We start from the raw sequence: 25,940 nt of genomic DNA, 5'->3' as shown, positions 1-25,940 counted from the left end.
TTGAGACCAGGTGAATCTATCATAAGAGTAGGTATGATGTTCAGATAGAGAGATAGATAGAGAGATAGATCAACAGACGATTGAATAGATAAAATATAAATACTTGATGTGCGTTCATCTTCACCAAGAATCACTTGCACACTCGATCTATTGAACAGTTTTACTGTCATGTCTCTCGTAATTTAGAATATAGCACATGATGTATTATTCAACAATGGTTACACCACAACCCTAGTTCCATGAGAGGTACTGAGAAAAACATATATATCTCCATCATTTGTGTTTAACAATGGTCTTTTAATTAATACTAAATAAAGATTTTCATATTTTAGTGAAGGAACTGCACAGAAGATCACTTCTACATTTCACGAAAGAGTTCTGCTTCTGATGTTGTGTCTCCGAGTGTATTTGTTATTTGGAATTATTAATTGCGTGTGTGCTACAACATTGGTGTGTGTTCATACTGTACAAGTGTGTGCATGTGTGTGTGTGTGTGTGTCACAGCAGAATGTAAACACATCCTTAGACATCCTGTCTTGAGCCCAAACTGAGGGGATTTAGAGAGCGAGGGAGGGAGGGAGGGGAAGCAGAACGACAGTCATTGAAAGGAGAGTGAGACCGAAAATGATGCTTAAGGGGAGAGAAAGAGAAGGAGAGAAGGAGGAGGAGGAGAAAGCTACACTGAAGGGAGTGAGACCTGCAACGACAGAAGAAGATACATCTGAGGGAGTTTGAGAAATCTAACGAGAAACAGAACGCTGAGTGAGACAAAGTGACAGAAATGACAGGGAGAGCTCTGGATGCACAGATCTGAAGAAGAAGAAGAAGAAGAAGAGGAGGAGGGGTTGATTGCTACATCAAACTGATATGACTGAAAGAGAACCTGAAAGAGGAGACATGACTGACACCCTAACGCGGGAGAAGAAAGTCAGACAGGGGAGCCACTGATGTACCTGGATGTTGGGAGGTGATGCCAGGGAGCAAAGGTCACTGAGGTTTGAAGCGTCCACTTGGAAAAAATGCAGCGTCACCTGGCCCGGACTCTGAAGGAGGATTTTTAGACTGGGACGGATGATACAGACACCGCAACTACATCCTAGTCCACAGTTTATCTACTGGTTTGACTATTTATCTCCAGAGGTAAGTTGTCTTCCACACTGGATGAATGATGGCGGCAAAGAGGTTTTAAAAGAAAGGAAAATAAATCAGGTCTCACTTTCATGTTTCATCCCAGTAACCACACTAATCGGAAGGTTAGATAAAAATAGAAAATTCAATTAAACAAAGGCCTGGCTCAGTGTTCAAAACATAAGTGGATTTCTTTCTCTGAGTGAATGTTGAGGGAAGTTACCTGGCTGCGCTCCAGACTGTGCTTGTGTTATATATTTCACATCAGAGCATAAAGAACGTCTCCTCTCAACTGTAAATGCAAGTACAACTTTCCCTAATTTTAGAGTTGCAGCAACAGCTACATTTTTCCATCTGCCTCCAGGGGTTCTGTGAAAAGCTATAATTTGATGCAGGACAGCGTGAGATCTATGAACCAGCGTCCCATCCTGTCTCTCTCCCTTTATACATGTCTCCGTCTTTCGTACAATCCGAGGCACACACACACTGACACACACACACAGACACACACACACAGACGCACACAAACGGGGCTCCCACGCTGCTGGAATTTATTTGGACAGTGTTATTTGTGATCTGCCTGCGGGCCCTCTGCTCTCCTTTCAGTCTCCCTTTAGAACCATTACATCACCACTGGCTTTGATGCTGGAGGAGCAACAATAGGGAAGAAGCAGTGATGCATTAGATTTTCAAACAACTGAGGTTACATAAAACCTGTTTTCTCCTTATCTGTTTCTTAATTAGTGCCTCTGCTCAGAGTTTCAAGGATTTACAGCAATTTGAAAGATTTACCTTTTAAAATCTTGAATTATTGTGTTTTGTCGATATGTGAAAAAGGATCAGTTACCGAGAAACAAGTCAGGTTAATTGTTCATAGATAAAAAATCACCAAGCCTATATTTGCCTGTATTTTGGTTTCATCATATTAACTAAAAGAGATTTTTCAGGTTATAGCTTCAGCATAATTATCAACTTTTAAAAAAAGTTATGGATGAATGATTCTCCACTCTCTCTTTTTATGCTACTTCATGAATGAAGGTTTGCTTAAGCACAGTATTGTCTTAAAATTAAATGCACACCTCAGACTGTTGATAAAGATGGACAACATGACTGCTCCCAGAAGTGAAGCCAAGGCCTCTTGATCACCTCCTGGTGGCTGGCTGCAGCATGAGCCATAAATCCCATCAATCCTGTTAAATACATTTTCCTCAAAGATGTTTTTTGTAATTTCATGCTGAATAAAAACAATTTGATCTGAAGTCGAGGGGGCATGACTGTACAGACCTTTATTATTATCCATCTAATAATTATGGATATATGTCATAACCACAGACGTCAGCCTCATGGTGGCACAAGAGTAAAGGTCAGGGGATCACCAGAGATATTCTGATAAAACTTAGGGCTAAGAAGAACACAGTCTGTAGCTTTGTCTATTTAGGTCAGTGTATAAAAGACATCAATGAAAAGAAGTGAAATCCATTACTTGTCCTTGTCATTTGTTTCTGAGCACATGAAATAAGTGGTTTAATACAGAATTCCCTCGGAGCAGCGCTCATAACACTCGTTAGTGTCGTTAATGATGATGAACTGGCTCCAGTACACTGAATAATATCAGGGGATATTACTGTGAAAACAGCCATTTATTTTCTTCAGTGGTCTTAATGTTGTGTGGCCAGACTGGTCGTGGTAATGCAGATGAATCACATTATTCACGCCTCAGCCTCAGCTGAGCAAGTGATTCTCATTAGCCTGAATAGACGACATTTTTCATCAGCCGAATGATTATTTTGCTGCGAGAGATTAGTTGTGAATCATGAGTATAAACACAACACAATATGCTCGGCTTCTCCTCAGACCTTTTCAATCTGGGACTCACACAAGCAATTAAACTACAGTCCAGCACAATGTTGCTGTTTACACTCACCTGAACACTTTTTTGTATTCACTCCAAATGGGTTTTTTTTCCATCTCCTTAGAGTTTTCAAATGATTCTGTTCCTTATGTGAGTCCTCAGATCAACTCATTATAAATTTAACCAATGGAGTAAAACGAATGATCTATATCTATAAAAACCTATAAACCAAACTGGTTCCAACAGGTAAAATCAGTAGGAAAATATATCTATAGATATAATATTATATAAATATTACAGCAAATTTAAATGTACGATAAGAGAACACATAATGTGAAAAATACAACCCCAAATAACAGACTATTATTATAATAATACATATTTTTATCCAATTTAAATTCAAATTTTTTATAAAGTATTTGTATATGTATAGCTTTTCTTTTTTGAAATTCTTACGTAGTAATTCTTCATTCAACCTAAAGGCTCTGTCCTAATAAGAGCTTAATGTATAATATCTTTTCTCTGATCATATTCCCATGAGTCGCATGCAGTGACTGACTGCCCCCTGCTGTCTATAAGTAGTGGAATCTGATTCATATTTGCACCTTCCCCCCCACAGCTGAAAACACCACACTGATCAGGTCAGATACTCAAGTGTCTGAATGTGTGATGTCTCATAACAGCAGGATTCTGATTGTGCTCTATACAACATATTCACCGAACTGTTAAAAACACCACACGTGAAGAAAAGTTGTGAAGTGAAACGACATGTGAAACCCCAAAATTGTGAAATATCCCAAAAATACCAGTTCCACTTTGTTTATATCCAATTACCAGAAGAATTTACCATGTTTCTCCGAGGTAAATAAACACATCTCAGGGTATCTATGAGATCAGGATGGAGTCACACAGACACTGTAGGCATGACTAAACAATTAGATCATAATTAAACCGTGTAAATAAATCAGATACTGGGAAAACAAGGCTCTGTCAGTGTGGCCGTGCCAACAGCAACAACCACAGTGTGGTCAGGGACTGGAGCGGGAGAGAGGACGACAGGGCAGGACAGTGGATGCTTATGAATGTTGGTGGATTATCTAACAAATAAGAGAAAGAAAGATTCATAAGAATGACGCATTTGATTTTAAGCCAATTTTACAGTAAAAAATATATATGTAGCTGATATTATATATATATGGTTTACGTTACTTCCACAGCTGAAGGCAGTAGGTGCAGGAGCACAGTGTTGGGAAGGATACTTTCAAAACGTATTCCGTTACAGAATACAGAATACATGCCCAAAAATGTAATCTGTAACGTATTCCATTACATTAACTAATCTGAGTAACGTATTCTGAATACTTGGAATACTTCCGGTTTGTATTGCATTTTTTAAGTGTATGATTGCGGCGTTGTTATAGTCAGTGGAGCAGCAGCAGTTGAAACTCTCTCTCCGCTGATGCGGCGGGCCAGCTGGATGTCCGGCTCCCATCCTCTCCCACCTCTGTGCCGGTCCCACCGGAGGCTGAACCCCCCCCTGCGCCAAGGCTACCTCGCGCCGTGCAGCGATCGTTTCGGCGTCGGGTCTATTTTTTTTTGCGCTTGACGCGAGCATATCCAGGAAACACACTGAAAAATGATTTGAAACGATATTGATGACATATTTTATATGATATAAATGATAAAGCATGCATCCCATAGTTTGTATTCCCCTTCTGTTGTCCTGGAGTTTTAAATTTACCAATTTGACCGATCACATTATTAAATGCCCCCCTCCATACAGACACACAAGCAGTCATAAAGATAAAAAGAGAGGGGGGGGGGGGGACACCCGACATTGAACGGAGCAAACAGCGGAGAAGTTCTTGAAGATGGATGAAATTAAATTGGGACGCTGTTGCAGTTAATGTTGGAGCAACAAGTGACTATATGCTTTTATACTACTGGGTCAACGGGTGATATTATTAGCGCTGCCTCGCTGGCCTCCTCCAGAGCCATGACAGCGGAGCTCTGGAGCGCAGGTCGGTCTTCTCTCACCAGGTGCTGGAAGGGCAGCTTGCGGATCAGCAGCTCCGTAGATTTCTGGTAGCGACGGAACTCTCTCAGAGCCTCGGTCCCGGGCCTGTAACGGTGAGGCTTCTTCACGCCGCCGGGGGCCCGGGCGCTCTTACGGCAGCCCTCGTCTCCAGCTGCTTCCTGGGGGCTTTGCCGCCGGTGGATTTACGAGAAACAGACAAGTACCGTCATGTAATCCACTGATTTCAACAATGTAACTGTATTCTGAATACCATCTATTTAATTTGTAACTGTAACGGAATACAGTTACTCATAATTTGTATTCTAAATACGTAACGCCGTTACATGTATTCCGTTACTCCCCAACACTGCAGGAGCATATGTGGAAATGTGAAGAACTGTGTGTGACGTGTTTCCCTAATGCTAGCTGGGATAGCCTCCAACTCCTGCAATTAAATGCAAACTTCATATCGTACATAACAGCCATCCATCCATTATCTCTACCACCTATCCTGTGAGGGCCGAGGGGGAGCCAATCCCAGCTGAGATTGGACTTCCTGTGATGCTCCAGTGACGCCCACACCACCGTGCCACTGTTAGCAAACAAAATGGTAAAGTACATTTCTCATGTATTAAAACACTGTTTCATTTCACCCTCTAACAGTTTATGCACCAGCTCCATCATCATCATCTCCATTATCACCTAAGTGCATCATCAGCATCATCATCAGCATCCTCATCAGCATCATCATCTGCATCATCTGCATCATCCCCATTATGATGGACTTCAACAGCACTGAGTCCTGGGTGTTCGTCAACACTTCATTCCCCCTCCTGCCTGTCATAGCCAGTCCCACTAACAGGAGTGGCATGGAAGAGGGCCTCTACAACGACTTCTATGGCTTCTGGATCGCACTCATGGTCATAAACTCTCTCATATTCCTGGTAGGAAAGGTTATATATTAAGTCTCTTTGGTTTTATACATACACTCCTCCACTTGGCAAATTGTTTTGGCCCACATCTGGCACACAAACAATGTGGAATGATTGCAAGAGGGAGTTCAACTCCTTTTGGCCAGATCTGGCAACCATGGGTGGCCCGAATTAGTGGGCCACTTTAGGTTTACATCCAGTTTACATCTTGTGGAGAGCACTGCATGTTTACCAAAAAAAGCTCCACATTTGTTTCAAGATATTTGGGCCATACAGTAGTCGCCATTGCTATTGTTAATGTTTTGGCCACAAGAAGGACAGATGTGCTGCATCAGTGGCCTACATCTGTCTCTCCTGTTCCTCTCGTCCTCTCGTCTCCAGGTTGGCATGGTGCTCAACGTGGTGGCACTGTATGTGTTCTGTTTCCGCACCAAGCAGAGGACCACCTCCGTGATCTACACCATCAACCTGGCGGTGACGGACCTCCTGGTGAATCTCTCCCTGCCCTCTCGTATCCTGCTCTACTACAGCAGAGGAGCCTGTCTCACCTGCTCCTACCTGCACACCTTCAGCTACTTTGTCAACATGTACTGCAGCATCTTGTTTCTCACCTGCATATGTGTCGACCGCTACCTTGCCATCGTGCAGGTGGGTTCTGTGTGAATGTCGTGTTTACCGTCTCCTTGCAGGAGATCCAAAAGTACTTAATTTCTTGTGACCTTGCAGGTTGAAGCGTCCCGTCGGTGGAGGAACTCCGGCGTGGCCAAATGTGTGTGTGTCTCTGTCTGGCTCTTTGCCATCGTGGTCACCTACTCCTTCCTCTCCACTGCTTTCCAGCACACGGGCTGCTGCCTGTCCAAACTCCTCTTCCTCACCATCACTGAGTTCTTCCTACCCCTCGTCATCATCGTGGTGTTCACCGTGAGGATCATGTGGGCCCTGGCCGACCGTCGTCTGATGCAGCAGAGCAGGTACACATACTGTTAGGGAAAGGAATGAAAAACGAATACCAGAATTTATATTGTCCTGTATTTGCTTGTATAAGCTGCTTTTGATTTAATAAAATATGGCAGACTAATCAAAGTACTGAGGGAAACTTTAAGCTGAAGGGATGTGGTGGTTGTGGTTTTAACTGTTTTGTCAGGGAGAGGAGGAAGAGGGCCGTCCAGCTGCTGACCACAGTGCTGATCATCTTCACCGTGTGCTTCACACCCTTCCACGTTAGACAGGTGAGTGAGCAACAGGTATCACACATTGTCACCGCTGCCCAGGAGGATGTTTTCGTCTGCCTTCGTTTGTCAGATTGTAGGTTGATACAAAAACTACTTGACTGAATTCCATTGAAACTTGGGAGAAAGATGTCATATATGTCAGGGAGGAGAAAAAACATTATCTTTGATAGCTAGGGAATAATTCATGGCTCTTGATTGAACTAAATCAGGCATCTTTGGGGACTGATATTGTGCAATTTGGTGCAGATCCAAACAATACCCTGGATCAAGTGAATTTTAGTGTGGTTTCATAAGCTGGGCCTTATGAGGTATATGTGATGTCTGAGGCATCGTCAATCATCATGTGGCCTTTTAATTCTTCAAGTTGTTCCTATGAAATGAATATTATTGTCAAATGTAATTTTGTGTGTGTTGTAGGTGGTGGTGTACTTCTACCCCGACATGCCTCATCATGTCATCACCTATCACTTGACCGTCACTCTCAGTAGTTTGAACAGCTGCATGGATCCTGTCGTCTACTGCTTCGTTACAAATAACTTCCAGGTAAGACTGTCTCTCATTCTCATCCTTCCTCTCTTCCACCTGATCCATCCATCCTTGCCTGTATCCCTCCATCACTCACCTATTCCTATATTTACTTAATCGATTCCCTGAATGATGATCACTGCCCTTTTCTCCAACCAGTCCACGATGAGACATCTTTTCCGTCGTGCAGAGCCTGATCACACCAGCGGCGACATCATCAGCATGCAGCACAGCTCCAAGGCCTCGGCAGCGACGGCCAACGCCATCGACAAGAACATGATCATGATGACTAAGATCCCTGCTCCACTACAGAGTGACACTGAGGGAAAGAATCACACAGTGTAAATCCCCTTTCACGTGGGGTGAGGAAAGAACTGATGATAAGAGATGCCCCAGTCGATGGCTGGATAAGGCTGGACTCTGCACAGACTGGCCAGTGATAACAGTATAATGGTAAAATGGTATCAAAGTGCGAGTGAGAGCTCAGGATTAGGAACGGCACTTGCTTATCCCTAAAAGGGGAGATAGGGCCTATACTGCAATAGAGCTGGTTCTGTGACCTCTTTACTTTATCAACTACACAAAACATGTTATTGACAAGAGACAAATTTAGTCTGTGACTTATCGTTGTGTCAGTAAAATCTCCAAATTACTTTCCATTTTTGAGTCTCAAAACTAAACTAAAGCTGACTTATGTGTGTTATTTGTACGAAGCATTCATGTGAATGAAAGGTCCATGCATGACGTAAAATTCATCTGCAGTTGTTGGTGTTGTATAATAAAAATGTCACTTTAGGGGGGTATTTTCTGATTTCATTGTCTTTCGTGTACAGATAGAAATAAATGCTGATCATATCTAAATACAGTCTCCTCCATCTGTGTATAGTCAGTCAGTTTAAGCAGAGGTAAGTTTATACTGAGTTTTCTGCAGAGGTAAAAAGTTTGGGCTGCATGAATATTTGTTGGGAGACTCAATTCATATCATTCTTCTCTTCGTCCTCTTTTTTAAAAGGAAAACTTCCACATCACAAACTTTCCTTCTCCTTTCTACCCCTATTGTAGAATAGAAATACTGGCAACTTCCAATTAGAGACATTTATTTTACAGACAAAGAAAGAAACACTCAGAATTAAAGACACACGCAACATTTTCAAAACAATGCTCACAATATTCCCAGTTTGCCAGCATTCCCAATTTCCATTTCATATTTTATATTTTAATATCTCACATAAGAGTGGAACATGTGCAATTATCGCATATCAATAAATAAAATGAACAATAAATACACTTTTCTTTATCCGCAATGTGGAAAATATTTACATCCTTTTTCATAAAGGTAAACAAACTAAAACTTGGTTTCAGGGTTAGGGTTAGAATTAGGTTTAGGTTTAAGTCCAGGTTAGGGTAAGGGTTAAGTTGCGTGTGTGTGTGTGTGTGTGTGTGTGTGTGTGTGTGTGTGTGTGTGTGTGTGTGTGTGTGTGTGTGTGTGTGTGTTTGTGTGTTCTCAGATTAATGAGTGGAAAGCAGGTAGTTCTGCAGACGAGGTGGTAGAGGCAGTTTGTCAGTTTGATTCTGCCTCTGTTCCCCTAAAAACTGACGAATGGACAGTCCACATAGAGCCATCAGGGCAGGAGGGTCACCTGAGGATGGAAGAAAAGGAAAAGTTTTACAGGATGACTTTCGTAAGCACCAAGTTATACTATGATTGTCTCTGTTGTTGCTGTAATAATTGTTTTTAAGATGACTGGACTCACGTGTGGCACCGTTCAGGTAGCGCAGTCGTATGCTGGCCCCCCCTCTCACGCAGCTCACCGCTGGGAACAGCTCAACCCCACGAGGAAGGTCTTTAAACGCCTCGCCGAGGAAGCTGCCATCAACAACGAATCCCAGGGTCCGGGCATCGGTGTCCAGGACCAACAGGACCCGCTCAGGGATGGGGAGAGGGGCCTCCATCGGACCTTCTTTGTCTGAAGTGTGTGGCTTCAAATCAGAGGGACACCTCCTCATCTTCTCTGGGTAAAGTCCCACACTGTGTCCACCATGCCAGAGCTGATTGGTTTTGAGTTCCCAGCCCCAGGACTGTTCATCCCCACCCACCAGGACGTTGTACCCCGCGGCCTGTAGAGGACAGTCCCGCCTTGAGACGCCCATGACGGCGTGACTCCCTCTGTGGTCCGGGTTCCACAGCACCTCCCAGACGTGAAGGCCTCCTGTCACCCCCACCTCCGCTCTCACCCCGTCGCTGCTCAGCTCCACGGGCCAACGCGTGACCTGCTGCTTGCAGGCGGAGAGCAGGAGGTGAGGAGAGCGTTGGACTGAGCTCCAGTGTGAGCGGCTGTCTCCCGGGGCGACCGGGGAAAAGGTCAGGGTGATGGCGAGGCGAGACGAGGTGGGGACGGAGAGGGGAGGGAAGGCTGAGGAAGAGGAGGGGGGGCTTGGAGCTACTCTGCTGCACAGCAACGCAGACAGGGAGAGACCCATCGGTGCAAAGAGGCGACAGAGATGGACGGTTACTGCTGAGTGTTGTCAGGGAAGAACTGGGGAGAAGACAAACCAAACATTAATTTATACAAACAAAAATTAAATTAATTCTATAAAATTTCTGTTGGTGAACTTAAATTAGTTAAATGTATTAATGGTAACCAAATTGTGCTGGATTGGTGCTAAAATAACTTAAAAACATTCAAATACAAAAGTCTGACCTCAGCTAATTCATCACTTTTTTCATACATGTAAAGATTAAGTGCAAAAGAGTATCACCTAAAATCGATTAAAGTGTTTAAAATACCAAAGAAAAAGAGTGCAGCAGAATAGTGAGAGGTGGGACAGAGTAAAAATGACTGAAAGCCAGTGGAAAACATAGTGTGGTGGTGTGGTATAGTATCAAGTTGAATAGAGAAAAACATGTAAGAATCAAATAAGAGTGGTGGTAAATAACCAGTATGAAGAAGTAGAGTTGAAAGAATTACTTGATGAAGGAGTTCATTGACCAATTTAATTAACTTTTAACATTTGAACAAAAATGTAAATTCATAAGAAACTATTTTCCTAACCAATTATTGATTTAAATCATATTTAAAGCAGAGATACCAAATATTTTCTGACTTTAGCCTTTTCAATTTCAGTATGATGATGGACTGAAGTCGGATGGAAGATGTTATATATGCCAGTGAAACAGGTACTCATATATTTTACTAAGAAAAAGTACTAATATCACTCTGTCAAAATTCTCCATTAAAGGTTTTATGTTTGAAAAAAATTGTTAAAAATCCCTTTTTCGGGAAAAAAAAAATCAATTCTCTTTCTTGATTACAACTGTATTAACATCAAAGCAGTATTTTATTGTTGTCACCCAGGTGAAGTAAATTCAATGTATTTTATATACTTGTATATACACAGGTTTACATCTACAGCTCTTTAAATCACAAATTCAAGCCAAATCAGTGTTTCCCTCTGAAAATATTGGGGAGTTATCCCTCTGCGTTGGAGAATCTCTATTGAGATGAGCTAACATAGAGAATGTGTCAATAAGTCAGAATAGACATCAGGTCATTAGAAACAATAAAAAGGTTTATAAATCTGTCTCACCTGCTGGTCAGATGAATCCTTCCCTGCGGTGGTTTGAGAGGAGCTGACATCTTCTCTCTGTGAGGACCAGAGTTTATAAGACTCTTATCATCAGGCTCTTACTTCTTATCTCCACGCTAACGCCACCATGCGGGGGGACGACCTCCGTGACGGGGACAGCTCACTCCATCACTCCAGACTGACGCCATCCAGAGCCGCCGAGGCAAGGACGACAGGTCCCATGACGCGTTACAGTGCATCAACAAATGGAGGCTCCATCCAGAATCTGTCTCTATCTCATCTCGGGTTTTTACTCTCTGCTCGCTCCACGTCTTATCGCGTTCTGTAGTGAACAAAAACAAAAATGGCGAAACACAAGAAGAGAATCAAACTCGGGCTCTTTATCAGTAAGAAGATGAAAACACAGTAGAACCCGAAGCGGCTCATTATTCCACAGAGCGCATGCGCCGGAGGAGAAGCCCTGCACCGTGACTGACAGGCAACATTAAAGGGATAGTTCACCCAATGCTCACCACTGTGCCGATGGAGGGATGGGTGATTCCACAAAACAGTAACACTGCTGGTGCTTGAGGAGTAAACAGCGTTTCAGTCAAATCCAATACACTTGAAGTAAATGGTTTTTCAAATGTAAAAAAAAAAATAACAGAAAAGAAACATAAAATGCTCCTGTGGTGTCATCCAAGTGTCTGTAAAGACCCGACAGTCATACACGACTAGAAACGGTGTCATTTACACTACGTTTTTTCACCTTAATGTCGCGTTTTAATTAGTTGATGCTATAAAAAAGTCACGATTGACTCATGATTGGTTGAGCGGATGTATTTGAAGGATGTGTACGTCCCCTGATCTCTACTGCACGGACCCAAACGCGCAAGATGGCGGTGTTCGTCTCCAGGATGTTTTGACTTCATTTTGTATTTTCATTAGTATAGGAGGAAGTGGAGACACGTCATCCATCTTTATCAGCAACAATTGATCAGTGAATATAGTATTGAGAAACTAAATACCCAATAGCTTACATGAAAAGTGCCCATTTGGAACCAGAAGGAAACATGAAACTTATGTCTGACAAGTTAAAACAAAGAAATGTTTAGTCAATCAGTTAATTGAATAATTTAATTTAGTTTCAACTCAAAAATGAATGTTTATTCAAACTTGAATTAAAGACAGAGGCTTTAGGTGTGCAAAAAAGATGATTTATTTATTCATGTGGGGCCTCATGGTGGCCAAGAGGTTGTAAACCATATGATTCCAGTTATGAAGAACTGACAGATATTTTTCAACTGGCACTCTCCCATATCTGTTACATTAAAACCTATCAAAATCCACAGAGACTATGATATCAGCACAATTACGGTCGGTTCCTGTTAGGAAATGAAATATAGTGTAAGGAAAGAAGTCTGTGTGACATTGAAGACAACCCATGCAACCCTCAAGATAAGATATTCCACCTTCCCTATTTATTTTGTTAATGCGTATTAAACAAGGCTAATGCATCCAATCTGTCTTATCTTGTTGAGGCCACAGTACTACAGCACTATCTTCTTGCCTGTAAGACAGTCCTAAGGGCCTCAAACCCCAATGATATACTAGAAAGTGGGTCAAATCATTATGTATTTTCAGGGAGGACCAGAGAAAATCTGTGATTTGATTATGGTCTTGCTTTTTATTCTTTTAAACTACTGAGTTGTATTAGATTTATATTTTCAGAATAAACAGAAATATGCGTAATGAATCATTTAAGGATTTTAAAATCAACACATACATACACACTCACTTTATTCACTGGATTGAATCAGACTTCTTTTGACTTCTTGTGTCTGCTTTGTATTTTAAAACCTGCTGGACACGTTGACTGTTGAGGCAGATAAGTGATCTTATGTCACAAATGCTTCACACACTGTAGGATTGTTTTATGTCAACACCTACTCAACACAACTCGTTGGCAGCTGACTTGGAATTCAACTAGCCCCAGTCTGGGTTTACAAGATGCCAGCCATTCATAGCAACTAGAATCACTTTCTCAAACCTTAATTTTTAAACAATAACATTTGTGAATCACTAGCAAATGTGAATGACAATAAATGGCCTTCTTCAGTTTAGCCATACCATTGTAAAAACAGATTCTCTCTTAAATCATTGTGATTTGTACAGTGCAAAAGAAAAACTTTATATTTTCCACTTCACCCAAATTTCACATGAACACAATCATAAAAGCTTATTTTCTGATAAATTGATATCAAAATACAAATAATCCAGAAGATTTACAACAAGTCACTTACTGCGTTAAACTTGATAACCCAAATAACTGAGTGATTTACTCCACATGACCTTGTTTCCGCTCTGCCATTTTGGTTTGAATACAAATATTTCAGCTGACAGACGTAATCTTAACTCGCTGGCACCAACTCCCGACCTAGAGTAAAAGCAGAAAACACAGACTCAGACATTACTGACTTTAAATCACAATTATCTGGTAACTGGAAGACTTTTGCAAATAATCAGTGGCAAGTTTGAGTTGAATATGATTTAAAAAGAATGAAAGTATTTTCTTTGACTGATATGCACTGATATGTATGATATGTTTGATACTCTCTAACAAATATTAGTTCTGAAACCAACCCAAAATCACACTGGTGACAGATTTCAACATTTATCTCTACACAGGTTTTGTCTTCCCTGCTGATATTGAATATTCTTTCTTTATTTCTTGTTAATTTAGTGCTGTCTCTCACCAGTAGTGTTCCTCTTGTAGTAAATCCCCCCAGCAATTAAAACAACGAGACCCAGCAGCAGCCCTGCAGTCCCAACAGCGAACTTTTTCTTCTCGGACTCAGACATGGGGTCTGAAAACACATTTACCACAAACACACATTTACAAGCCTTATACATTGAATGTATTTGTTTTTGTTTATTCATAATCTTGAAGACGTTTTGCTCTGGTGACATTCAAGTCAGTCCAATCCTCCCCTGCCTCTCTCTTACCCCAGTCATAAAGTTGTGGATCCGTAAAGCTGGCGTGCTCCACCATACAGGTGATTTTCTCTCCCAGTCTGGGTGTGTACTCCAGATGTGAGTGGATGTGGTAGAGCCAGTTCCCGTTGGCCATCTCGTCGGTAGATGTCACATCAGATGTTGCCTTCTTTCCGTCCCTCAGCCATGTCACTCGGATATGTTTGGGATAAAAGTTGTACACGTTGCAGACCAGGACTCTTGGATGTCTGCCGCTGTCTGCCTCAGCTGAATTCAGTCTGACATAGGGCTTGACTGTAGGAAACACCCACAGATCTTTAATCAATCGTCTTGTTATGCAGGGAAGTAAATTGTTAAATAGTTACTGGTTAATGTCTCAGAGAAAATACATAATTTTAGAGTTAAGTTATTAACTAATCCATAATCCACAATTTATGCTTAAATATATTTGAAATACAATTCAACATTCAAATTATAATTTTTGATTTCAATCAATCAATCAAGTTTTATTTGTATAGCCCATATTCACAAAAAACAATTCGTCTCATAGGGCTTTAACATTGTGTGACATCCTCTGTCCTTAACCCTCAACAAGAGTAAGGAAAAACTACTAAAAACCCTTTTCACAGGTAAAAATATGTAGAAACCTCAGAGAGAGCCACATGTGAGGGATCCCTCTCTCAGGACGGACAGAAGTGCAATAGATGTCAGGTGTAAGAAAACATCATCAGGATTTTTAGCAGCATCGATGAGGGTAAACATTTTTCAATACTATGTGTCAGGCAGTCCCGCTGCAATCACAGTCTCTGGCCAGCAGCCAGCAAGACCACGATCCAGCATCAGGATGGGATCCACTATAATCCACAGTCATTGTCCACCGCCGCCAGTTAGAATCCATTATCAGCTGCCGCCTCGGTCGTGGTCCCTCATCATCCGATGCCAACGCGACAAAGGATCCTCCATTACAACGACGATCAGCTGGCACGATACAGAATCCACCGAACTGGATCCACCATTGCGACCTCTGACGCGCGATCCACAATCGCGCGTACATTTGTGTCTTATTCTTCACACTAAATAGGTCACATAGGAGCAGGTTAACATCACGTTATTATTTTTTGGAGTTGTGACACTACTGCTGAGCAGGTAGTGGGTTTTTAGAGATAAAGCTAAAAACAGCTGCCAATCAAAACCTTAATAGTCAAATTGCGGGTTCGAAAGGCAGCCAAATGAGCTCAAAAAAACTCCTTAAGGCTGAAAAACTCCTGAGGATAACTGCCATTTCAGCTGATGTGGAAATACCAAGAATATTTCTGCTTTTATAGTTTCTCCTTTTTATGTGTGCACAATGAAAGTCATAGCGCTGCATTTATTGTAGTATTTAGTTAGGTTATCATAAGTAGACACTTCCCCCTTTGTCTGAATACGATTTACTCTGATGCACAGATATTTCTAACATGCCAGTGAAGTCAAGGAACTAAACAAATACTTTATTTTATAAAAAAGTACATATTTTGTGCCTCTAAAAGTGTCACTGCCATTTGTAGAATTGATTCTTGAAACACAAAGTTGCTATTTTCAAATTACCTGGTGTTGAAAGGACTTCCAGTTTTGGTAAGTGGCTTCTGCATTTCTCAATATCCTTTTTCTTTTGTTCCAAAGACGGTCGGTCGTTAAGGTAGTCTATAACTTCCTTCGTGTATTCGACGTAGCTGGTATATTTTCCAAAGGAGCTGTTGTACTGGCCAATAAGCCTCTTATTGAAGTAGACTTGTTCAAGATACACACACTCATGCTTGGATATAAGTTGGCAACGAATGAACCCATGCAGGAAGAAAGCATCTGCAACATAAAGGCAGAAAGCATTAGATAAGGTAGAGTCCCTTGTTCTCTATCGAAGACCGAAATTGCCAAATTAATCGTGAATAAATAAATCAACAAATGAAAAAACATATACAGTTTGATGAGGGTAAGTGTAATTTAGCCTTTGTATTTCTATATGTAGTTGTCACTGTTATTCCACATTTAATTATTCCTCACTAACATAAAACTAAAGAAATACATAAATGAATAAATGTAGAAATAAATAAATAAATAAATGTCGGATTAAATAAATGAATGTAAAATAACAAATGATTACACAAATGCAGAAATACATACATCTTTTTTGGGGATTATTTTATTCAAACAAATTTGACATGTTCATTTATTTATTTATTTATTTTTAAATTTTGGCAATTTCGGTCCTACACAAGTCTCGTCCCTGACACATTCTTACAGTGGTTTTGTAATTCATAATGTCGTGTCAAAAAATAATAAGAATCACCATGTTCTCATTGCTGATGAGAACAGTTTCATTCATTTATAAGAAATCTGACAGTGGTAGAAATGAACAAATTGGCCAAGAACAGGTATTCAGGTATTGAATTTAAGAATGATTCCTAGGTAAAGTTGAACTTTACTTTAGTGTTTTAATTTTATACTTATACTTTATCTGTAAACTACAGTTGTAAAGTCGTTCAGACTTTGATGCATTCAAGTGCTTTGAAGTCGGAATGTAAAAAAAAAAACGGACGTCGTCAGGAACCCTATTCTTTTAAAACCACGTTAACTCACAAATAATACTGGAGTGAGCCGGTTCGTGATCCGGTTCAATCTAATTGTAAGTCCAGGTTCTTATTGTGTTAAATAATACTATTAGTACCCAAGTTCAAAAGCTTAATAACCTGCAATAAACAGGAAGTTCAACTACCTGCTGGAGCCAATTCAATAGGTCACTTTCAGATAATTTCACTGAACACCTTTCAGCAGTTCAGGATTTGTATCTATCATGTCAAAATTCAGCTTTGAACTACAACAACACAACTAAACCTTGATAGAGTCAATGTTACTCACCTGCTATCGGAAACAACAGGAGTACGCACAGAAGTGAAGAGAAGCTGGGAGCGTGCATTGTATCAAGTCATAAAAGCAAGTGGAAAGTAATTTCCAGTCTCACACTAGAAACATGAGGAAGTGAAATTGCTGCACTGGAACCGCCCAGTGTGTATTTATTGTAAACAGGTGTGGTGCAAATGGAGCCACCTGTTATTATGTATCTATGGTAATTTTGTACAAACATTTTGTTTAACCACAACACCATCATTAAAAAAAACGTCTGCACTTTTTCCAAATTGAGCACTGCTTGCTTATTGATTTATTATGTGACCTTAGTATTGATAGCTTAGTCACTTAATTCTAAAAGTGAGAATGGACATTTTTGATTGTATTGTCAGAATCTGTAAAAATATTTTTTTAAAGATTTTACACAGTATAAAAAAAGTACATAAAGTGGATATTACTGTATCATAACCCACAATAATTCCACACAATGAACCTGGGGAAGGACCAATTGTGTTGGAAGTGAAAAATAGAAGTGTGAAATGTTTTGCATTGTGAATAGGAACAATAGTGAGACACTGATCTGCAGTCAAGCGCAGATAATTTATTACCGTCACACAGCAACTATTGTGTGTTTTTGACCATTTCCTTACTTCTTATGATCCATGTCCACATCTACGTGTCGTTCAGGTCCAGAGAACCGAGAACTTCTGTTAATCTACACTTCGCTCTTCCTCATTTGAACTTATAGAGTGTTTCAAAACTGAATGTGGAATTGTGTGGAGGAATAAACTGTCTCAGAGCAAATTAATAAAATCTCACATTGTCACATACAGGGTCAAGTTTATTGGAATCCACAAATACATTTTCAAATATTGCAAATACACACCCACTCACTTTCAATGCCATTAAAAATGTTAAACAATATAAATTCAAACTACGGGATTCAAATTCAGGTTTTTATGTAGTTTTGCGTGTTGAGAAGTTCTACTTTTAACATAAAGGATTCAAATTCAGTGTCTGGTGCACACAGCATATTTCTGCATTTGGACCTGTATAAACTGACTCAATATTTTGTAGCTAGTCTAGGACAAATTAAATTAAAATATCTTATGAGTTCATCATATGTTTGCATGTAGAGTTTAAGATGTAAAGTAATCAAGTTATCAGATAAATGTATTGGTGTAAAACTGGTAATATTCCCCTCTGAAATATACAGGAGTAGAGACATACAGTGAGAGAAAATAAAGTTTCTTATAAGAATGAGAAATTAGTATCCGTGGTGTCCTTTGACAAACAGAAATGTACCAGCTGCTACCCCCAATAAGCCAAGAGTCAGGCCGAGTCCACAGAAAACATCTGCTCCATGAGAGACATGACTTTGATGACTAAGATAATTTTCTGTAAAGGGAAGTGAGAAAATATTCATCATTTCAGACACAAGGAAGTACTTTCGAGCAAATAATTGAATCACTTTTATTCAAGATTGCATAGTCACCCCAGATTCTTGTTTTCGGCCTCTCCAGTGCCGAGTGCTCCACAGTGCAACTGTAAATGTCCCCCTCGCTCGGTGTGAAGGTCAAGGTGGAGAACATGTGGAAGGTCTGATCATTATTGGGGTAATATCGACTGAGTGACACCCCCTCCGACACTGGAAGATCATTTTTAGTCCAGCTGACTTTGATGTAAGGTGGGAAAAAATTATTCACGAAGCAGATGAGGCTGTTTTCAGCTCCTAACTGAACGTCCTCTGCAGGGTAGATGATAGTCTCAGGGGGGTCTTTAGTGGGTTCAAAACAAATAAAATCAGTATTGTTCTGAATCACCTCATTAAAAAAATTAATGTTAATTTATCTTTTTTTACACAGTATATCCCTTACCTTTCTCTTCTGTTGGACTTTGCTCCTCTGCTATGCAGTATGCAAGAGCTACTGAACACGCTTTATCTGCTATCCTGAGCACTTTATGTGCAAGTAAGTCACCAATTATTTCTCTTGGGTCCGCCGTGATAAATGTGGGCACGGTGTATACAAGGTCCTTTGTGTCAAAATCTATGTACACAATCTCTTCACCATCAAATTCTTCCTGCACCTGAATGCTACCATTTTCAAAGCAGCCCACAACAGTGACAGCTTCATGGGCAACTGAAAAAGAAAGTGAGAAAGAGGAAAAGTATTTCTATAAAGTTACACTTAGGAAAAGCTACAGTGTAGATTCTGTTTAAAGTGGCTTCTTTTTTAAGGCATTTTTATTTGTAACAAAAGTTTAAAATAAACCCTCAGCAATAAATGTTTCCACAACTCTTCTATTAATCTTGTAAAAACAGAGGAGTAAATTCATTCTTACTTTGTGAACAGGTGCAGAAGTTGTTGAGAGTCAGTATTATAACAGCAGAGCAGAGAGCAGAGAGGGAGAACGCCATCGTGGAAGACTCTCAGCAAGAATCGACTCTCAATCTTCATTCCTGTTTCCTGTAACCGCCTTCCAAAACAATCATATGTAGCAGATCACGTGATAAACAAAGTTACCAGAGGAAGTAATTGAGTGCTGGTGGCCCGCACAGGGAGGCCGGTTTAGGCTGGCATACCAAGAGACTATCCCTTTTACAGACAGGTGTGTCTAACCAGCACACCCCTTGTTAAAGGGATAGTTCATCGAATAATGAAAATTGGTCTCAAATTGTGCCAATTAAACCAGTTTTTTTAGCCGAAATGTCACGTGTGGATCAAATCTCTCATTTTTTCCAGTAGATTGTTTTTAATTAGTTGATGCTATAGAAAGTCACGATTGACTCATGATTGGTTGAGCGGTTGTATTTGAAGGATGTGTACGTCCCCTGATCTCTACTTCACAGACCCAAACGCACAAGAGGGCAGTGTTCGTCTCCAAGATGTTTTGACTTCATATCTGAATAGTGTAGGAGGAAGTGGAGACACGTCTATGAGGGGCCGTGAGGGACATTATTCAGAATACCCTCTCACACACACAACTGAAAAGCTCTCACACACACAACTGAAATGCTCTCACACACACTACTGAAAAACTATACGCTCACACACACAACTGAAATGCTCTCACACACACTACTGAAAAACTATACGCTCTCACACACACTACTGAAATGCTCTCACACACACTACTGAAAAACTATACGCTCTCACACACACTACTGAAATGCTCTCACACAAACAACTGAAAAACGCCGCTCTCACACACACACTACTGAAAAGCTCTCACACACACTACTGAAATGCTCTCACCCACACTACTGAAAAGCTCTCACACACACTACTGAAATGCTCTCACACACACTGCTGAAAAGATCTCACACAGACTACTGAAATGCTCTCACACACACTACTGAAATGCTCTCACACACACTACTGAAAAGCTCTCACACACACTACTGAACAGCTCTCACACACACTACTGAAATGCACTCACACACACTGCTGAAAAGCTCTCACACAGACTACTGAAATGCTCTTACACACTACTGAAAATCTCCCACACATACTAGTGAAATGTGCTCATATACACAACTGAAATGCTCTTGCATAGTATTGTGGAATATAACGGTTCAGTGGTGAGTACAATTAAATGCATTACAATTAAAAAGGAAGGCCTTCCTTTCAACTGAAGGAAACAGGAAGTCCACACCAGGAAGTGCATGTGCTTTTACTGGATTTGAAGTAGTACTTCAACCACAATGCATGTTCACCTGATCCTCCTTGTTTTTCTCGTCCAAACTTTATTTTTTGAGGTGAGAGGCAATGAAGAGGATATTGTAAGTTTTTTTACTAGTGCTCTGCAATGCATTGACTCATTGCAAAGGGAGGAGTCCAACAATTTCGGTCAGGAGAGGCTTTATAGAGAGCTTGATGATCATACACGAACTCTATCTGCATTTCTTGCTGTGTCCAGATATAATCATGATGATAGTGATGTGAGTAATCTACTAGGATCATTGTATAGATGCTTTCGCTACTTGCTTTATGAACATGAGGCCAGACAGGGAACAGTTGAGGCCTCAGACAGAGTCCTGATTGCCTCCGCTGAGGCCAATATATTGTTGAGTAATGCCGTTGCTTCTGCTAAATTGGTTGAGGGCTGTTGAGCACATGGTTGAGATTCCATCCTTGATCACCTTCCTTTTTAACTGAAACACCTTCCGTTTCAACTGAAACACCTTCCGTTTCAACTGAAATTTTCATATGTCTGTATGAGAGCTTTTCATATGTGCGTGTGAGAGCTTTTAATAAGTGTGTGTTAGAGCATTTCAGTTGTGTGTGTGAGGGTATAGTTTTTCAGTAGTGTGTGTGAGAGCATTTCAGTTGTGTGTTTGAGCGTATAGTTTTTCAGTAGTGTGTGTGAGAGCATTTCAGTTGTGTGTGTGAGAGGGTATTCTGAATAATGTCCCTCACGGCCCCTCATACTAGTCATCCATCTTTATCAGCAACAATTGATCAGTGCATATAGTATTGAGAAAGTAAATACCCAATAGCTTACATGAAAAGTTCCCATTTGGAACCAGAAGGAAACATGAAACTTATGTCTGACAAGTTAAAACAAAGAAATGTTTAGTCAATCAGTTAATTGAATAATTTAATTTAGTTTCAACTCAAAAATTAATGTTTATTCAAACTTGAATTTAAGACAGAGGCTTTAGGTGTGCAAAAAAGATGATTTATTTATTCATTTGGCTCCTCATGTTGGCCAAGAGGTTATAAACCATATGATCCCAGTTATGAAGCACTGACAGTTTTATTTCAACTGGCACCCTCCCATATCTGTAACATTAAAACCTTTGAACCTCCACAGAGACTATGATATCAGCACAATTACGGTCGGTCCCTGTTGGGAAATGAAATTAGTGTAAGAAAAGAAGTCTGTGTGACATTGAAGACATATGCAACCCTCAAGATAAGATATTCCATCTTCCCTATTTATTTTGTTAATGCGTATTAAACAAGGCTCATGCATCCAATCTGTCTTATCTTGTTGAGGCCACAGTACTACAGCACTCTCTTCTTGCCTGTAAGACAGTCCTAAGGGCCTCAAACCCCAATGATATACTAGAAAGTGGGTCAAATCATTATGTTTTTTGCAGGGAGGACCAGAGAAATCAGTGATTTGATTATGGTCTGGCTTTTTACTCTTTTAAACTACTGAGTTGTATTAGATTTATAATTTCAGAATAAACAGAAATATGCGTAATGAATCATTTAAGGATTTTAAAATCAACACATACATACACACTCACTTTATTCACTGAATTGAAACAGACTTCTTTTGACTTCTTGTGTCTGCTTTGTATTTTAACACCTGCTGGACACGTTGACTGTTGAGGCAGATAAGTGATCTTATGTCACAAATGCTTCACACACTGTAGGATTGTTTTATGTCAACACACTCTCAACATAACTTGTTGGCAGCTGACTTGGAATTCAACTAGCCCCAGTCTGGGTTTACAAGATGCCAGCCATTCATAGCAACTAGAATCACTTTCTCAAACCTTCATTTTTAAACAAGAACATTTGTGAATCACTAGCAAATGTGAATGACAATAAATGGCCTTCCTCAGTTTAGCCATACCATTGTAAAAACAGATTCTACCTTAAATCATTGAGATTTGTACAGTGCAAAATAAAAACTTTATATTTTCCACTTCAACCAAATTCCACAGAAACACAATCATAAAAGCTTATCTTCTGATAAATTGATATCAAAATACAAATAATCCAGAAGATTTACAACAAGTCACTTACTGCGTAAAACTTGTTAACCCAAATAACTGAGTGATTTACTCCACATGACCTTGTTTCCGCTCTTCCATTTTGGTTTGAATACAAATATTTCAGCTGACAGACGTAATCTTAACCCGCTGGCACCAACTCCCGACCTAGAGTAAAAGCAGAAAACACAGACTCAGACATTACTGACTTTAAATCACAATTATCTGGTAACTGGTGGACTTTTGCAAATACTCAGTGGCAAGTTTGAGTTGAATATGATTTAAAAAGAATGAAAGGATTTTCCTTGACTGATAAGCACTGATATGTATGATATGTTTGATACTCCCTAACAAACATTAGTTCTAAAACCAACCCAAAATCACACTGGTGACAGATTTCAACATTTATCTCTACACAGTTTTTGTCTTCCCTGCTGATATTGAATATTCTTTCTTTATTTCTTGTTAATTTAGTGCTGTCTCTCACCAGTTGTGTTCCTCTTGTAGTAAATCCCCCCAGCAATTAAAACAACGAGACCCAGCAGCACCCCTGCAGTCCCAACAGCGAACTTTTTCTTCTCGGACACAGACATGGGGTCTGAAAACACATTTACCACAAACACACATTTACAAGCCTTATACATTGAATTTATTTGTTTTTGTTTATTCATAATCTTGAAGACGTTTTGCTCTGGTGACATTCCAGTCAGTCCAATCCTCCCCTGCCTCTCTCTTACCCCAGTCATAAAGTTGTGGATCCTTAAAGCTGGCGTGCTCCACCATACAGGTGATTTTCTCTCCCAGTCTGGGTGTGTACTCCAGATGTGAGTGGATGTGGTAGAGCCAGTTCCCGTTGGCCATCTCGTCGGTAGATGTCACATCAGATGTTGCCTTCTTTCCGTCCCTCAGCCATGTCACTCGGATATGTTTGGGATAAAAGTTGTACACGTTGCAGACCAGGACTCTTGGATGTCTGCTGCTGTCTGCCTCAGCTGAATTCAGTCTGACATAGGGCTTGACTGGAGGAAACACCCACAGATCTTTAATCAATCATCTTGTTATGCAGGGAAGTACATTGTTAAATAGTTACTGGTTAATGTCTCAGAGAAAATACATAATTTTAGAGTTAAGTATATTTTATGCTTAAATATATTTGAAATACAATTCAACATTCAAATTATAATTTTTGATTTACATTTGTGTCTTATTCTTCACACTTAATAGGTCACATAGGAGCAGGTTAACATCACGTTATTATTTTTTGGAGTTGTGACACTACTGCTGAGCAGGTAGTGGGTTTTTAGAGATAAAGCTAAAAACAGCTGCCAATGAAAACCTTAATAGTCAAATTGCGGGTTGGAAAGGGAGCCAAATGAGCTCAAAAAAACTCCTTAAGGCTGAAAAACTCCTGAGGATAACTGCCATTTCAGCTGATGTGGAAATACCAAGAATATTTCTGCTTTTATAGTTTCTCCTTTTTATGTGTGCACAATGAAAGTCATAGCGCTGCATTTATTGTAGTATTTAGTTAGGTTATCATAAGTAGACACTTCCCCCTTTGTCTGAATACGATTTACTCTGATGCACAGATATTTCTAACATGCCAGTGAAGTCAAGGAACTAAACAAATACTTTATTTTATAAAAAAGTACATATTTTGTGCCTCTAAAAGTGTAACTGCCATTTGTAGAATTGATTCTTGAAACACAAAGTTGCTATTTTCAAATTACCTGGTGTTGAAAGGACTTCCACTTTTGCTAAGTGGCTTCTGCATTTCTCAATATCCTTTTTCTTTTGTTCCAAAGACGGTCGGTCGTTAAGGTAGTCTATAACTTCCTTCGTGTATTCGACGTAGCTGGTATATTTTCCAAAGGAGCTGTTGAACTGGCCAATAAGCCTCTTATTGAAGTAGACTTGTTCCAGATACACACACTCATGCTTGGATATAAGTTGGCAACGAATGAACCCATGCAGGAAGAAAGCATCTGCAACATAAAGGCAGAAAGCATTAGATAAGGTCACTTGTTCTCTATCGAAGACCAAAATTGCCAAATTAATCGTAAATAAATAAATCAACAAATGAAAAAACATATACAGTTTGGTGAGGATGAGTGTAATTTAGCCTATGTATTTCTATATGTAGTTGTCAATGTTATTCCACATTTAATTATTCCTCACTAACATAAAACTAAAGAAATACATAAATGAATAAATGAATAAATAAATAAATAAATATATGTAGAAATAAATAAATGAATGTAACAAATGATTACACAAATGCAGAAATACATACATCTTTTTTTGGGGATTATTTTACTCAAACAAATTTGACATGTTCATTTATTTATTTATTTATTTTTCAATTTTGGCAATTTCGGTCCTACACAGGTCTGGTCCCTGACACATTCTTACAGACAGTGGTTTTGTAATTCATAACAAAGCAATAATAAGAATCACCATGTTCTCATTGCTGATGAGAACAGTTTGATTTATTTATAAGAAATCTTACAGTGGTGGAAATTAACAAGAACAGGTATTCAGGTACTGGATTTAAGAATGATTCCTAGGTAAAGTTGAACTTTACTTTAGTGTTTTAATTTTATACTTATACTTTATCTGTAAACTACAGTTGTAAAGTCGTTCAGACTTTGATGCATTCAAGTGCTTTGAAGTCGGAATGTAAAAAAAAACCTGGACGTCGTCAGGAACCCGATTCTCTTGAAACCACGTTAACTCACAAATAATACTGGAGTGAGCCGGTTCGTGATTCGGTTCAATCTAATTGTAAGTCCAGGTTCTTATTGTGTTAAATAATACTATTAGTATCTAAGTTCAAAAGCTTAATAACCTGCAATAAACAGGAAGTTCAACTACCTGCTGGAGCCAATTCAATATAATTAGGTCACTTTCAGGTTTTCACTGAACACCTTTCAGCAGTTCAGGATTTGTATCTATCATGTCAAAGTCCAGCTTTGAACTACAACAACACAACTAAACCTTGATAGACTCAATGTTACTCACCTGCTATCGGAAACAACAGGAGTACGCACAGAAGTGAAGAGAAGCTGCGAGCGTGCAT

The 25,940-nt window shown here is 39.8% G+C and overlaps 5 protein-coding genes across 5 annotated transcripts; 1 reads left to right on the top strand and 4 right to left on the bottom strand.

Moving 5' to 3' along the window:
• The first annotated feature begins 239 nt into the window (after positions 1 to 239).
• LOC133014544 (G-protein coupled receptor 20-like) lies at positions 240 to 8,031 on the top strand. Its single transcript, XM_061081810.1, has 7 exons — positions 240 to 246; positions 5,661 to 5,941; positions 6,311 to 6,577; positions 6,656 to 6,900; positions 7,074 to 7,158; positions 7,579 to 7,704; positions 7,846 to 8,031. Exons 1-7 carry the CDS (start codon positions 240 to 242, stop codon positions 8,029 to 8,031), a joined length of 1,197 nt encoding a protein of 398 aa, XP_060937793.1.
• A 1,164-nt stretch (positions 8,032 to 9,195) lies between these two features.
• On the bottom strand, positions 9,196 to 10,167 carry si:ch1073-228j22.2 (SPRY domain-containing SOCS box protein 1). Its single transcript, XM_061080438.1, has 2 exons — positions 9,441 to 10,167; positions 9,196 to 9,326 (listed from the first exon to the last, which is right to left on the bottom strand). The coding sequence occupies exons 1-2, from the start codon at positions 10,165 to 10,167 to the stop codon at positions 9,196 to 9,198; spliced, it is 858 nt and encodes a 285-aa protein (XP_060936421.1).
• Positions 10,168 to 13,576: 3,409 nt separating this feature from the next.
• Positions 13,577 to 17,203, bottom strand: LOC133014251 (HLA class II histocompatibility antigen, DQ beta 2 chain-like). The gene is made up of 5 exons (XM_061081440.1): positions 17,143 to 17,203; positions 15,835 to 16,089; positions 14,260 to 14,541; positions 14,010 to 14,120; positions 13,577 to 13,690 (listed from the first exon to the last, which is right to left on the bottom strand). Exons 1-5 carry the CDS (start codon positions 17,198 to 17,200, stop codon positions 13,665 to 13,667), a joined length of 732 nt encoding a protein of 243 aa, XP_060937423.1. The 5' UTR covers positions 17,201 to 17,203; the 3' UTR covers positions 13,577 to 13,664.
• Positions 17,204 to 18,397: 1,194 nt separating this feature from the next.
• Positions 18,398 to 19,549, bottom strand: LOC133014543 (H-2 class II histocompatibility antigen, A-U alpha chain-like). The gene is made up of 4 exons (XM_061081809.1): positions 19,474 to 19,549; positions 19,008 to 19,271; positions 18,626 to 18,907; positions 18,398 to 18,528 (listed from the first exon to the last, which is right to left on the bottom strand). The coding sequence occupies exons 1-4, from the start codon at positions 19,547 to 19,549 to the stop codon at positions 18,398 to 18,400; spliced, it is 753 nt and encodes a 250-aa protein (XP_060937792.1).
• Positions 19,550 to 23,331: 3,782 nt separating this feature from the next.
• On the bottom strand, positions 23,332 to 25,940 carry LOC133014542 (HLA class II histocompatibility antigen, DQ beta 2 chain-like). The gene is made up of 4 exons (XM_061081808.1): positions 25,883 to 25,940; positions 24,592 to 24,846; positions 23,599 to 23,880; positions 23,332 to 23,459 (listed from the first exon to the last, which is right to left on the bottom strand). The coding sequence occupies exons 1-4, from the start codon at positions 25,938 to 25,940 to the stop codon at positions 23,332 to 23,334; spliced, it is 723 nt and encodes a 240-aa protein (XP_060937791.1).

Source organism: Limanda limanda, chromosome 11 (genome assembly GCF_963576545.1).
Source record: "Limanda limanda chromosome 11, fLimLim1.1, whole genome shotgun sequence".
Taxonomy (NCBI): domain Eukaryota; kingdom Metazoa; phylum Chordata; class Actinopteri; order Pleuronectiformes; family Pleuronectidae; genus Limanda; species Limanda limanda.
Note: the sequence above shows the minus strand (reverse complement) of the source record. Positions and strands in the feature narration are given on the sequence as shown.